The sequence below is a fragment of the Melanaphis sacchari genome, unplaced genomic scaffold (assembly GCF_002803265.2).
Source record: "Melanaphis sacchari strain LSU unplaced genomic scaffold, SCAv2.0 Contig86_pilon_pilon, whole genome shotgun sequence".
Lineage (NCBI taxonomy): Eukaryota > Metazoa > Arthropoda > Insecta > Hemiptera > Aphididae > Melanaphis > Melanaphis sacchari.
In genome coordinates this window covers 185,666-201,639 of record NW_020271611.1, presented here as the reverse complement: position 1 = coordinate 201,639, position 15,974 = coordinate 185,666, and the positions used below count along the sequence as shown (strand labels likewise).

The 15,974-nt window shown below is 26.3% G+C and overlaps 2 protein-coding genes across 4 annotated transcripts; both read right to left on the bottom strand.

Moving 5' to 3' along the window:
- Positions 1-3,018: 3,018 nt before the first annotated feature.
- On the bottom strand, positions 3,019-6,438 carry LOC112602361 (UDP-glucuronosyltransferase 2A1-like). The gene is made up of 4 exons (XM_025350396.1): positions 5,573-6,438; positions 4,228-4,447; positions 3,815-4,034; positions 3,019-3,626 (listed from the first exon to the last, which is right to left on the bottom strand). Exons 1-4 carry the CDS (start codon positions 6,398-6,400, stop codon positions 3,347-3,349), a joined length of 1,548 nt encoding a protein of 515 aa, XP_025206181.1. The 5' UTR covers positions 6,401-6,438; the 3' UTR covers positions 3,019-3,346.
- Positions 6,439-10,704: 4,266 nt separating this feature from the next.
- Positions 10,705-12,483, bottom strand: LOC112602354. 3 transcript variants are annotated; one of them, XM_025350387.1, is made up of 3 exons: positions 12,375-12,483; positions 12,135-12,277; positions 10,705-10,991 (listed from the first exon to the last, which is right to left on the bottom strand). In XM_025350387.1, exon 3 carries the CDS (start codon positions 10,977-10,979, stop codon positions 10,791-10,793), a length of 189 nt encoding a protein of 62 aa, XP_025206172.1. In that variant the 5' UTR covers positions 10,980-10,991; positions 12,135-12,277; positions 12,375-12,483; the 3' UTR covers positions 10,705-10,790. The 3 variants fall into 3 exon arrangements, with proteins under 3 accessions (XP_025206172.1, XP_025206173.1, XP_025206174.1); XM_025350388.1 differs by lacking the exon at positions 12,375-12,483 and having other exon boundaries at positions 12,135-12,368; XM_025350389.1 differs by lacking the exons at positions 12,135-12,277; positions 12,375-12,483 and adding an exon at positions 12,278-12,368.
- Positions 12,484-15,974: the final 3,491 nt, after the last annotated feature.

Below are 15,974 nucleotides of genomic sequence, written 5' to 3'. Positions count from 1 at the left end.
CTGTTGCGCTTTGATTGCATTGCTCTCCCAGATGACGATACGAAACGCGTCAGGATCGCGGACGACCTGGGCGTAAAGGAGATGTTAAACGCATTATGGAAAACGCATGGCTCAAACTGACAGTTGAAAATAAAACCTGCACTAGTGTATTTTTCTGCTAGATGGTTGGTCTCGAAAGAAATATTAAACTTTCTGAGTGACCAAATCTTTAAAAATCAAAGAAAAATTTGCCTGTTTTCCCCTGTATCTCTCTTTCAAACGTAAGCAACTGAAAATAACATAAATAAGTGAATTCTCGTCAAAACGGTGGCTGCTTCTTGTCGTCATCAATAAGTTCTGGCTATAATATAAGTATGTCACATAACCTGTACATTGGATGTGCATACTGTTAGTAATAACTATAATTGAACTGATGAATACTGTGTTGTATTTAGCGTTCAACAAGGAGCATATTACTCAGCGCCTGTCTATTTTGTTCGTAATCAACGTATAAATATGTGTGTGAATCAAAAATCGTTTTTAAATTGAAAATAATGGCCATGTCATATCAAAACGAAAGCCTTTAGTGTATGTGATCAGACAAACTGAAAAATACTAAAATCTCGTTCGTGTGGTTTCTTATGGGCCGCTTGGAATGCGCCGGACCGGGATTGAACCTGCCACCTGCGTCAGGGGATTCTATCCTAACACTATCATTACCGCTCGAGTTGGCTCGTAACCGAATCTCGACGCCGACAGATTTTAGGGTCGACGAATGCGTATACGTCGAACGGCCCGTACAATTTTACGGTCGCGTGTCTGAAACCTTAAATCACATATTTATTGTCGTTTAGAACGTTTCAGGCATGTTCGTTTACATTTTTGTCGCGTATACGTCTCAACGACCACCGAGTTTATATCACATACATATAAATATCCCCAAAGGTGTACGGTAAGGCATTACACGACGGCGAAGAGCGCTGATTTCGCATTTTTGTATATAATAAACACGATCTGACGTACGTCAACAACTTGGTACGCGTTTCTTTTATATGATGATATTATTATATATATATACACATATATAATCGTATTTCGTACGCTATCGAGACGATAAGATCTCGCGGAACACCGAAAACAAAAACGCGTAATCGATACAGATAGCGATTTATCGTATCGTAAAAACAGTAGTGACGATATGACGACCGATGGAAACCGTTTCGGACGCAACGAATCTGGAGACGCGAGGACGACGAAAAGACCCGCTCATATGGGCCGAGCGTCGAAACACGACGGAAGAGGTTCGAAGGCCGGAAAAATCCAGAAGATGGAAAAACGTTATATAAAACAATAATAATGAGTATGACTCACATGAGCAAATGAGCGATAACCGAGACACCGATACGACGGCTGTTGAGAACGATATACGACGGGAGATATGGACACGACACTGGAAGAAAACGAATTTTCGATTGGCCGGGACACTAAAGTGCCCGCGTTCTGGCGGATTTTTCGGGAAGCTCGTTTTGGTTTTATATTATAAGATTATTTCAAATAACAATTGATAGGATATTTTTTGATCTAGATAATATATCTTTTGGTAGTACTGGAGTAACAGACCTCCACTATTTCGATGTCACTAAAATATTTTCGTTGACCTGATTTTGACTGACCTGTTTTTATCATTTTTCCAGAACCTTTTTTGTAATGATTGTATTTGTAATAAATAATTAAAAAAATTGTTTTTACTTTTTACAAATTAAAAAAAAATATCACCAATTTTTTTGTGACTTAATATCATTCCGTCAAAGGCTTCGTCCTAATGGAAAGATGCTCAAATAATTGCTGATTGTTGAACAATGTAATTTATTAATTATAACTAATCAATAGCCTCACTTCCATGAAAATTCCTAGCAACCTACTTGGACGCCTGAAAATGAACTGATATAAAGATCTACTTTTTATTAACAATTAAAATCACACCCAGAGTGCCACCAACAACTAACAAGCGTCTTCACTTTCTTGTCCTAATGGTTAGTGCCCTATTAGCTACTTCCTACTGCAATCATTATTATCTCATTTGCTTATTGTATAGAATTTTTGTTGTTACTTTAATTATTGGAGTTGTATTTGTACATTAAATGACATGAATTATTGTGGCTTAAAAAATCAAAAACATATTTGTTTTGTTAAAATTATTACCATGCGATATTTTAATTTTTAATTTTATTATAACTAATTTATAGATGTATTATTGTCTATGGTATTATGGTATTATTATTTATTTATTATTTATTCGTATAAGTCTAATGAGTAATATGTCCACAAGTCATGACCTAGATCGTATATTCGTATATAATATATTCTCTAGCTACCTACGTGTTTTAAACTGCAGCTAATCATGCCATGAATCTGTTTAGGTAGGTACACTAAATATAAATAATATATGGAACGACAGTATATTGACTATAAATTAATAACAGCTATAATAAAAGATACTTATTAATTATTGGATATATGGATAGGTACATTAATAAATTGTAAGTGTAGGTACAAATGAACAATTAATAAAACTATTACAGGTTATCTAATTAGCTATTTACAATTATATTTATAAGCATTTTATAAATGGAGTATGACCAACAACAATTAATGTAAATACATTTTTATTTATTAATACCTAATTAATAATCAGTGATGTATTGGAAGCATACAGTGTATATCTAATATTCTATTTAAATCCATGGCGTATAGCTTATGAGTTATAACAAATTAATGATGCGCGGGTATACGACCGTATCTACCATATATTCTAAATAACAATTTTAAATAATATATCAAGTATCATAATATCACGGTTGTTGTTAAATATAATACATCAATAATCTTGCAATTATGATATTTCGATAGTCGATTGTATAATAATGTTTTTTGTGTACTACAATATAATTCCAATGTGTATAGGTATTAAAAAATCAAAAAGATTACATTTAAATTTTTTTGTTTAAAATGTAAAATATTAATTGATAAGATAATTTATTGTTTTTAATATAGTATATTGTTAAGAGAAATAAAAGTTATATTTCGAGCGGAGCAAGAAAAAATTTTTTGGATCCTACCAGGATCTCTCCATTATACTAGTATATATCTACGTGAATAAGGCATATACCCAGTTTATTTTAGCAATACATCACTGTTATTAGTTAGTAATAACTCCCACGGTTACACCGTACACGTCTTACTATCAGACATCTGAATCAAAAATATAGGTAGGTACCTATTTGTATTTTAGGTATATATACTTTGCACTTAAAAAGGCAATCATTAATTTAATATTTACTATTAAGCATAAGTTAAATTCACTTATTTAAGATTGTTTCTCTTTAGATTTTTTATTTAATAATCTTAAAGGAACTTTCAAAATTAAGTAGTAAAGTAATACAAAAAATGTTATTGCAGATAAGAAGATTACAATCAGTACATCGATTAAGTAATATTGATACCATGGCATACCGACAGCAGCAGACCGAAGATGAGGCGCCCCTTTGTGTCGAATAACATACTCTATCCAATACACTGCAGTTTCCAAAGGAGACATAGGTCGGTCACGGAAAGCTTCTGATAACTCTTTAGCCTTTTGTCGGTATCTATATTTAACAAATAGGTAAAGATCATAAATATATAACATTCATAATGCATTTAACCTCCTATCGTTCTAAATAAAATATACTTACTAATTAGTAATTGATAATAGTTATAACAGTTAGATATGACAATTGACATATTACAGGAAGATTATGATTCGTGGTATTAAACATAATTAAAATTCACTTACTTAGGATCTGTGAGCATAGATGTTATTTTCATAAAAATTTCATCTTCATTCAAATCACCAAGATTCATCATCTCGGTAACTCCTTTGTTTTCAAGAGCTTTGATATTTGTCATTTGATCACCATAAATAGGAATTGATAAAATAGGAACACCTTCATACACAGCCTCGGTAGTTCCCAATAGGCCACCATGAGATATAAATAGTTTAACATTAGGATGAGCTGTATATCATATATAAATAAAAATATTACTTACATAATATAATAATTAATAATAATAAATTGATATCTATTTATGGTCAAAATTTTAAATGTAATACAATTAACCAAAAAGTGCAGTACCTATGAACTGTATATTTGCAAATATTTATAAAATTTAAATAACATGGAATATATCAAACGCGCATATACTTACCCAAAATATCTCTTTGAGGCATCCATTTTCGAATCATTACATTAGACGGTTTTTCTGGTAGTTCTCCTTCCCATTTCCATAGGATTCGCTGTGGAATTTTGTTGAAAACATTTAAAAACATCTGTCTTTTTTCGGCAGAAAAAGTTTCACCTCGAAATAAACTGCCCATGCAGAAATATATGACTCCATTCTCAGCTTCGTCAATATATTTCTGGATGTCCTATATTTTTGTAAAAATAATTGAATTAATAAATAACGAATATATAACAATTGTCAATTATTCGTAATACAATATATTAGCGTTGAACAGTGTTTTTTTTTTATTTTGTTTATATTCATACCTCATTCAGAGGTTATAATAGTTTTGCGCGCAGATGATCTTTTACATTGACAATATTTTGTGGTGATGACTGTTCTACGATGTATGGCATGAGTTTAAATTGTTTATAAACAAATACAAAATAATCTATAGTTATCAATGCTAACTGATTTAAATGAGATAAATCTTTATAACGTTTTAAACAATTTTTAAAACGTTGTGTTTGAAATGTGGCGTGCTTGAAACAATTTGCAGCCCCTTCCCTTCCTCTATAGGTAAAATATTTAAAATTCAATTTTCGCTTATATTTAAGAGCTTTTAAATAACATAATAATAAATTATATATCTAACTCAACCGACTTGGGTTGTATAAATTATTATGATTTATATTTCGTATAAGACTATATGTATAGTAAGTATTTAATTAGTAATGAATAATGACTATAAACGTGTGCGCTAACTTATAGAACAGGTGTGACTACTATTTTTTTGAATAGGTACTCACCTCTTCAAAACTCAACCATAAAATTAAAATTAATTCTAGTGTAGGTACTGAAAAATTAAAATTACTTAAAATATTTCAATTAATTATTTATTATTAGTGGTGTTAACAATTTATCATTAATATAAAAAAAATCTTCCCTACAAAACTTAAACGGAATTATGGACTATGGTATATATATCTAAGACATCATAAACATCATAGACTACGTCATGCAGCGACTGATTTATATGAAATTATAAAAATCATAAATAACGCATTAAGGTGTCTTCGTGATTATACTTCTGAATTTTAATAATTTTAATAGTTAGGTGGAAAAGACAGTAGGAACCAGGAATAATCTTTTTTGGTATCTACTTATCCGCTATCCAAAAAAAAAAAGATTTTAGGAGTGGCCATAGTTTTACAAGCCACATCCGTACGCACGCCTATGAAAATGACTCAATGACTAGTTTTACATTATGTTCTTTAGAAATTTGAAATAAAAAAAAATTATTTTAAAATAACAAAAATTAAACACTTACTATGGGCAGAGGTTTGATTGGCATTATATGTATACCACCGATTTCTACGACAGTTGGTACTAATGGTTTAGATGCAAACATTGTGAAATGAGAATTAACCAGAAACAAACTAGCGTTCAAAATAATTTGGTCTAATGAAACTTCTATGCCAAGATTTCGTTTGATTATTGCTTCGTCTCTAGTCCGACACAACAATTTATAACCAAATAATTGTATTGTATGAGCAATTGTATTCATAACTCTGTTATAAAAGTTCATTTTTATAGGTAGGCTGGTCAATGTTGAAGGTATACTGGCTAACGAATATGGTTGACCAATCGCATGCTTATTCCAGGGCAATAAGTTGCAACTACTCAAAAGTATAAAAGGTATGTTGAACTTAAATGCAAAGCCAATAAATAATTCATTATTAAAATGTTCTGTGACAAGTAAATCAAATTTGGATGGACTATTTAATAGTTTCATAACACTGTCAACCGTAAACATAGCTTCATATACTTTTCCGTAACTATAAAATGACTCAGCCGTAGTTATCGAGTATATTATTTCGTTCATTGAAGACCAGCCTTCGAAAAGGCTGATATTTTGTTTGTTGTTATGAATAGGTATTGATCCTCTGATTGATAAATTATTTATATTTGGATGTTCTATTGGATAGTTACTGATAAAAGTGATGTTGTGTTTTCGGTTTGCAAGTTCTTGAATAAACGGCAAGTAAACCAAATGATGACTTAAACCTTGATGAGGGAACACAGCTAAAATGTTTGCAGTGTCCGTCGGAGAAATCACTGTTACAGTAATAATTACAGTTACAAATAAAACAATCATTTTAGTTATAAACTATTAAGTTTATTGGAATATTTTAATAAAATTTAATTTTTATGAACATTGAGCACTTGTATAACAATTATTATTTAAAAATAAAACATTTTATACATTAAAATAATAAAATATAAAAATAAATTACAATATTTTGTTTTTAATTTAATAATATTTTTGTACAGGTAAATATTTTAATCAAGAATAATATTAAATAAAATATTATAGTTCGTATTGCCCTACCCAATTGTGGTGGGGATTACTGCGACTTTCATCACCTATTACTAAACTGTCCACTTTTCTCCCACTCTCTCTTTCCAAAAATAAGATTAAATTCTGTCTTTTCCATTTTGGGTATCAACTTTTCCCTCATCAACGTTTGTTCAATTAATAATGTAGCTTGTAGATAAGTATGATTATGCATACGTTTAATTTTATACTTCAATCATATCTTCAAATTTAAAAGCATAAGTTTTACTATTTTATGTGTATAATTATTAAATGTACGTTCCAATAATAATTATTGAGATATCATAGGTAATGTCCTGGTTAAAATTTCCTTTCAATAAAAAAAATAAAATAAATATTTTGTAAGTTAGACAAAATATGACTTATATCTAGTTAGGTACTTAAAAAGTATATAAATATCTTAGGATGATACACTAAAATACCTAGTTTTATCGTTTTAAGTCAGATAAGAACAAAAAACAACATGATTTTATCATGGCATGTTGCCAACAAGTGCATAACATAATATATGAATATAAACTATATATATTACAAAAAAAAAAAAATATATATATAACTATAATAAAAACAATATAGTTATAACAAGGAGATGGTTATTGGTTCATCAATTAAATTATATCGTTAAATGATAAGATTGGGACGTTGCATCACATACTTTTAGATAAGTACTACGTCTTCTTGGATAATACATTTTAGTAATATTTTATTGATTTGTTTTTAGTCGTAGTGATTTAATTGTTCATTGACTTCATTGTACTTTTTCTCACGTGAAAGTAGATATACTTAAGCAATAAGACGGAGTATTACGAACAATACGAACTAATAATTGTTAAAAAGTCAGACTATTGTACATTAATAAATGTAATAATAAATGGACAACAAGGGATAGGCTACTATTCTAAAAATTAGTTATATAAATTAGATATAACCTTACAAAAGCTGTATTATATAGGCGCAAGTAGACTTTGGTCGCAGTCCGCAGAGTATGAGGCTGATAAAATGTACATGTACTCCTCAATAATAAAATTAATAGTTATGGCCATTACCTTAAAATATATGTAATATCCATTTTTGTCTCTGCTTTTGATTAGGTTGGGACGGTTGGGTACCTAATCTAGAAAATAATAGTTTTACAAAAAAATTTTCGAAATTAGAAATTAAAACATATTTTTATGAAGACGTGTTTATTGAAAACGAAAGGCACATATTATTTCATAATATTTGTCATATAATTATAATACATAAGTCATAACTCATAACTCATAAGTTTTGATCATTTTAAAATGTACAGTTTCAAAAAGGTCATAATTTGTTTAAAAACAATAATACCTATTAATAAAAGGTTACGTGGATCCCTAGATCTTACTTTTCAATTGTATCATAAGTGAATTGATTATTCTCTCTATTCTCTAAAACCAAAACTAACTGCACACCATTGAAACTGATGATCGAAAATTTACTAGGTAGGTATGTCGTACGTGTGTAAGACAGAGATGTCACTACCGTTTGTTTTCTCTCTCTTTGGCTTACGAGTAGTATAGACAAAACCCATTTACACAAAATTATATAGACAATAATATTTTTAAGGATATGACATCGATTTGTTTAAATATTGTTTCAAAATAGGTTAACATTAATTTAAACTTACAAAATTTATTTTTAATTTTTTAAGTCGAATAAAAAGTCAAAGTAAAATATTAATAAACTACAAAAATATTTGTAACTACTGGTTATACTGGTATTTCATGATTTTTAATTAAAATTATAATCGAGCTTCCCTATATTAGACGTATTTCTTTATACAGTATTAATTTTTAATCATTAAGTATTTATAAATATTCATAATTATATTTAACTATTCCATAGTATTTAACGGCGATGGAATCGGCTACCATATTTTTGTACGGCAGTGAGTTATAAAATTAACGACGCATTATAAAATTCTAACACCTAAACATTTTTATTTACACAAATCATGTAGTGCGCGAGGTTCCTTCAAGCACAAGACTCTACTAGGCCCGGCCATGTCTGTGTTTAAAGTATAGGAATATAATAGTTATGGATGTACTTAATCTGTAATAAATAATAACTGTTTTGGGTCATTACATTTCCTATAAAACTATCTATAGTTGACAGCTTAACACCAAAGATCGTAAACTATAAACAAATGATGCTAAATTATTATTTTATATAAGCACACTTGGTAATATTTCAAAATATTTTAACTCTTTTTGAGTTATTTATAGACAGTTGAAATGTTCAATATTTTCATTTTATCAAAGATATTAGAATTTTAAATACTTTACTTTAATCATAACTGAGAGGAGAATATAACTACTACTTGCCGTTAGGTAAGCAATTATAAATCCTATGGACAGGAATCACAATATTACTTTAAAACTACATAATACAATTAAACTAAATCAAATATGAAATCAAAATACTGGAAACTATATGTATATGCTAATTGCTAAGTATGTAGATTGGAGCTAAAAATGATGAGCTATTAATTAGGTACTCTTAAAAATAGTTGAAAATATATATTAAATGAAAAAATTAGCTTTATTCAGTTGATATCTACGAGACTAGAGAATTAAATTTTTTTTTGAAAACTTAACATTATTTCAAGTTTGATCAAGTTACAAAATGATAGAGCAATTAATATTTGTTGATAAAATTTAGTTACAAATTTATCAATAGCGTTATGAAGTTAGCCAATTTATAAGTTAATTTCAACTATCACTGAACATGGCCATTATATTTTAGTTAAAAATTCTAATTAAAAAAATAGTATTTCTGGTTTTGGAATCTATGGATAATTATTATTTTTTTGGATATTAAACAGTTAAAAAGTTTCAAATTATAATATGTAAATTTCAAATAATATTAGAAAACATTTTTTTATTGTTATTTTATTTATCTTTCAAAAAAAATTAAACAAAAAGTTATTTCACTTATTTAGTTTATAAATTATTAACAATTATTTTACTCTAGTAGTATAGTGGTATACACTATACTGTATTAATTTTAAAAGTATGTACTCTAATAATTTTAAGTTTTACTTATGTCTATAAACTCTATAATATGTCATTTTCAAATAAACATCTTGAAAGAATTTTATTATGATTAAAAATTCTCATAATTTTACACACTGGTTGACGTGTTATTACATTTTTAGATTTTATATGAAGCGAATAATAAATTGGTATTATAACTATAAATTTCAATAATTTTTGTATTGATTGTCTTAATATTTATAAAAAAATGCTTACAATTATGTCAAAGTTTATCTGTAATTTGTAATAAACATTTATTGATTATAATTTGTATTATAAAATAAATGATTGAAAAAAATATTTTATTTTGTTACAAATATCGTATTTAATAAATGAAAATATTCAGTGGTAGGAAATGAGCAGTACAGCAGTAAATACCTATAATTTAATTCAGTTACCTATGTAAGTATTTTATAACTCAAGACGTACACAGAGGGTTTTTTTAGATGTTCAAACACCCCCTGAAATATTTGGTTATTTCTATGACTATTTAGTAATTCAATTTTAATTTTAATTATTATATTATACTTATAGACAGGTATAATATTACATTATGTTTTTGAAAAATTTCTAAAGCAAAATTAAAATTTAATACTAACAAATTAAAATTTTAATTTAATTTAAAAAAAATAAAATTATACCTATTGTGTATTTCTTATTTTTATTAAAAAAAGTTCTATTTTTTAATAACTGATTTTCAAAAACACCCTCCAAAACTTTTTTTGATGTACGTTCTTGTGATAAATATAATTAATTATTAAATTAACTAAAATATAATATATTAGTATAACTTTAATTTGAATGGATTTCAATAAAATTACACAACTAATATGATTGGTACATATATTTGTTTTATTACTAAGTAAAATAAACAAAGTTCTAGATAATATTTTGAAATTATTTTAACAAAAGTATGTTATGATTTTTTTTATCATTACTATCATACTGTATTAAATTGTAGTTCACTGTTTATTTTATAAAGCTACAATACACTAAAAAAAAAAAAAATTGTTAACATGATTTAATTTATTATTACATTTAACATAATCTTAAAGTTAATTCAAACTATTAGTACCATCTTAAGTTTAACATATTTATGGCCAAGAAGGTTTTTCACCTGGTTTCACCATTCCTCCATATAAAGCACTTCTATCTCTAAAGAGAGTCATCCTTTCTGTTTCTTTATCATCTAAGAATTTTCCAAATAAGGCACCAATTGTTACTGGGATAGCCAATACGAAATATTCCCAGGTTATTCCAAATAATGCATGCTTGGCTGCCATTGTAAGCTATTTCTAAAAAAAAAGTATTAAACATTATTATGTAAATAAGTTTTTTTCCGTATGAAATCACATAATATAAACAGATAAAATCATAATTTTTAAATTTCCTATAAACATATAATTAGTAAGCTATTTAGCACTTAATGATAAAAACATATTTTAAATATATAAATTTTCATTGCTCATTTCAGAAATTGTATTTGATACTTGCGACATGCTTATTACTATGTATAGAAAATAGTAATTAATATTTTTATTATAACAGCCAATATAAGATACTACTAGGGTTCAATATTTTATTTTAGTAATGTTCTTAAAAAAATGTTATTTTACATTATTTCAATAATTTATAATTTATATTTTACTACAAAAAATTTTAATGAGCGCTATGATTATGAGTTTTGACTAGCAAAAAACATTACTTTTGAGACTAAATTATTCATTCTAACTATCCCAAAATTTATAATTAAGTTTATAATAAGTTCTGATTTTGTTTGAGTACCACACTTTATAGGCTTACAGTCATTAATTGCTCTACAGATAGATTTAAAAATTAAAGATATTATTAATGTATCAAAATCATGAACAGAACAATCAACAAATGCAAATGGTCGGGACCAAATTTTTAGGGCTAACATTTTAAATTACCAAATAATTATTATCAAGATTATTGAACAATTGATAAAATGGCCTAAAAATTATAAAAATTTCAAAATTGTTAAAAATGCAAAATAAAAGTTAAAGTTTTAAATTCTTTGATGTATGCAACAGATATTGTACTCAAAAAATTATTTCCTGGGATTTAAAATAATGCATTTTGTATTCAAATTCAGGTCCTAAATATTATGTACAATTGGTTTATTTGATAACTGACTATCAAAGTTGAATATAACACATTATTTTGTTTTTGTTATAACTTATAGGTGTTTTTATAGTAAAACAATAACAGTATAAGGTAGAGGTGAAACTATATTTTTTTATGGCAGACTAAATCTTAAATACACTTTGGTATCACAGTCCACAGGCCAAAATTTTTAGAAAGAAATAAGTAATTTAAAAACAATTATAAAAACTAACATATATTTTAAGCAAATAAGTAGGTTAATTATTAATTAATAAATCACAAATGTTACAACTAGATTTTTAATCTCTTACTTTAATTCTTTTGATTTTGTATTTTTTTCCAATTTAATGTCCGATTATAATCAGCGTAGATTGAAGAAATTGAAAGAATGGGAAATGTTACAGATAAAAAATTGCGTTTGAAGTGGTACCATGCACGACTAAATGCCATTTACCTGAAAAGATTTGGTCGTTTACAGCGAGGAAAAATTATTTTTATTAAACTACAAAAATGTAGAAGTCAGTAAAATTATTTGTTTATAAACGACTTACAAGAAACACATTAATTGTAGAATTTATTTTGCACAATATATTGCAATTTGGAGTTCTGCTCTGTTGACCTTCGAAGCTTGTAAATAAATTGATAACACTAATGATAATAGACGACTTTACCAAACCGGTAACGCGGTATTAGAATACAAATAACCATAGTGAATATTTAGGTATACTACTGCTGGTTATACATCTTTTCAAATATTACGCGCCAACATAAAATTTAAATCGGCATACAATTTGTAGTATTATTAAGTATTAACAATAATAATATGAAATCTATATTTTGGACAAATAAATTTAAGTACAATATAATTATTATAATATTGTCTTTAATATTGTTGAGATTAAATGTTTAGTTGGTATTACTCAAAAAGTTGAATTAAGGATCATATTGTTATTTTTTCACAATTCCTTCATTTACACAGTAGGTTCCTACAAAGTTGCATTTTTTTATAAGTGATTAAAATAATTTTTTTTATGGAATTCATTTTAATTATGAATATTTGCAAATTTTCTAGTAATTGAAAATTTATAAAATTTTTAATTACCTAAATCTTTAAAAAATATATTATATAATAAAAGATTCTCACAAGTTGATCAAAACTTTATTAAAAATATTCTACACGAATACAATAGTAACAAAATTCAATATTTAAAAGAAAAATAACTTTTTTTCTTCTAACAATTTTACAAGAACCAATGTGATTTATCCAGTAATTTAAAATATATGAATAGTGAAAACTTAAAAACTTTTCAAATGAAGCATTGACAATTACATTTTTAAAATATTTAGACTTGATGGTATAGTCGTATAGATAATAGAAGTGAGTAAAATTTCAAGATAATTTAAAAATTCTTTTAGCGTTCTATGAATGTATCACGTAAGAAATAAGAATCTTAGATGCAGGTAAGATAACTATGTATTAATTGTAATTTGCGTGAAAGCTTCTGCAAAAATCTAAAATGGGCTATCTCCCAATATGCGGTCTACCTCCGTTTTGTGTGCTACGTAACTATAAATATGAGTATAGTATGCGGTCTACCAATGTTATGTGTTATACCTATAGTTGGGAATCCTGCATCATTTATCTACCATTTATCTATTTATTATCTACCAATTTATATTATGTTTTATCATGTAACAATACAGGTTACTAGGTTAGTTGGTTTAGTGTCATTTGTGGTAAAACAACTTTTTTAAATTTTGAGCTGAAAAAAAAGATTTTTAAAATACTAGTTAAAGAATTTTATAAGAATTTTTTAAATGAAAAATCTACCATCAAATACCAGCAAGATTATGGCCTACTATCTTGTGCAAAACAATGTGACAAATGACAAATGTGGCAATGAAGTAAAACTTTACCAAAGAAATGAATAATTTTGTGGATCCTTAATAAATTAAAATTTTTTTATTTATACTTTTAATATCTATTTGGAAAATGTTTTTTTATTAATGTGTTTTTAGTGTAAATTATAGTATAACATTTATAAATGAATTTCTTAGTAAATTAAATTTTTTTTATTTATACTTTTAATATTATTACGGTAGACCACGTCCATTTTGGTAGATTGCATATTGGGAGACAGCCTTAAAATGTACCAGCATACTGATTATTTTAGAGAAGTTATATCGCCAAAAGACAATCGTTAAGTGATACAAAAAAATCACAAGTATTCAAATATATGAGTAGGTACCAAAATATTTAAAGTTCCAATAATCAAATTTTGAATAACTGCGTTTTAAAGAAAAAAGAAGGTATAAGCACGCTTATTATACTCTATATAATATAGGTAATGTTTAATAAATTGATAGTTTGTATAATTATAAATTACACGGGCGTCCACAGACGTTTTTTAAGGGGAGGGGGACAAAATTAATTTAAAAAATAAATGAAAATTTTCTATACATTTTATTTAAAGTACATTATTATGTTTTGTCATTATTACAATTAGGTATTAATATTATACATTTTATTTATAGAACATTATTATGTTTCTTCATTATTATATTAAATTATTACAATTAGATAACAATTTTAAAATTCTAGTTGGTGCTAGTGCCCCGTATTGACCCCTCCCCTGGAGACGCTCATGTACTTTTATCATTTTAATACTTAATTCATTGTCACATACAAAAAATTACCAACAAAAATTAATACTTATAATTTCTATGAAATAAGCGGATTTAGGCGATTTAGCGCAATTTAACCTTACATTGTTACCATGAATTAATTACATACTTTTACCTATTATTACGTACCTATACCTATTTTTACAAGACAAGTGTTAAAATTGCCATTATTAAATTAGGTATTAAATGAAAAACCATATAGTTTAAATTTAACTATAATGTTTTAATTTTAAGATTTTAACTTTATAAATATTATTTGGATATATAACTTAAAAATCTAAAATTTTTAATTTTTAACCAACCATATTAAATGGATAATGGACACATTTATATTTATACTTATGTTAATATTTTATGTATCTTTATTATAAACATTTAATTTTGGAAAATCATATAAATTCCAAAAAATTTCTTATAATACCGTATTATTTAGATTAATTAAATTTATATAATTGTATACCTACTTTTATATTAACAATTGATGGCTCGCATTTGGTAAAAAAAAAATGTATAAATACCTATATACTTACTTACTAGTTAATATTTACTTCTAAGTTCTAGATAATGAATAGGGTTATTACTTAATATTAATGATGAAACAGATTTTGAAAAATATGTTCATATATGGCTATTTCCTATCGAATACCATTATTATAAAAATAAAAGAAAGGGGAACTGTGCTAATAATACGGCTGCACTACCTCCTACCACATACTGTGAGTTTATTTTTTGACTCTTATATAATATTAAATTAATATAACATATTTCAGAGCTTTGCACCCGAATAACTCATAAAATTCGTAATCTGAAACCTTTTAACCAATATTGGTAAAATATAAATAGGTACACGAATGAAATATTATTACTTATAAAAATTAGGCATATTTTTTAATAATCTAGTAATAGAATAGGTAGGTATATGTAATTTTTGTACAACTGAATTACGTGATGAATAAAATATAGTAGGCATAAATGGTATATAATATATATAATAATATCTAATGTATAAAATGCATATTGATATTCAATATAGCCAATATAAGTATAAACTATAAGTATATCTAATTAAATATACTCGTAAGTCGTAATAATTAAACTTCTCAGAAAAACAAAAATACAAGTCATGAAAAAGTTATAAAGTTCAAACCAATTTTTTTATATTATAGATATTTTAATGTTATTTAATGAAGATATTAACTCTATCGATTGTTGTTATTTTAAAGATTATCAATTGTTATATATAGGTATAATTCATACCTAATAATATTCAACACTAAACTTGGTAAATGATAAGATATTTGTTGAGTTTATAACTCTACATTTTAATTATAGACTGGAAGACAATTTTATATTTACTATGCCAAAATATTAAAATTAGTTATTATCACCCACCACTTCCAAAGTCGCTGCTGGTATAACTATATAAGTTATTAGTGTTATTACTTATCATATTATATTTTTGGATC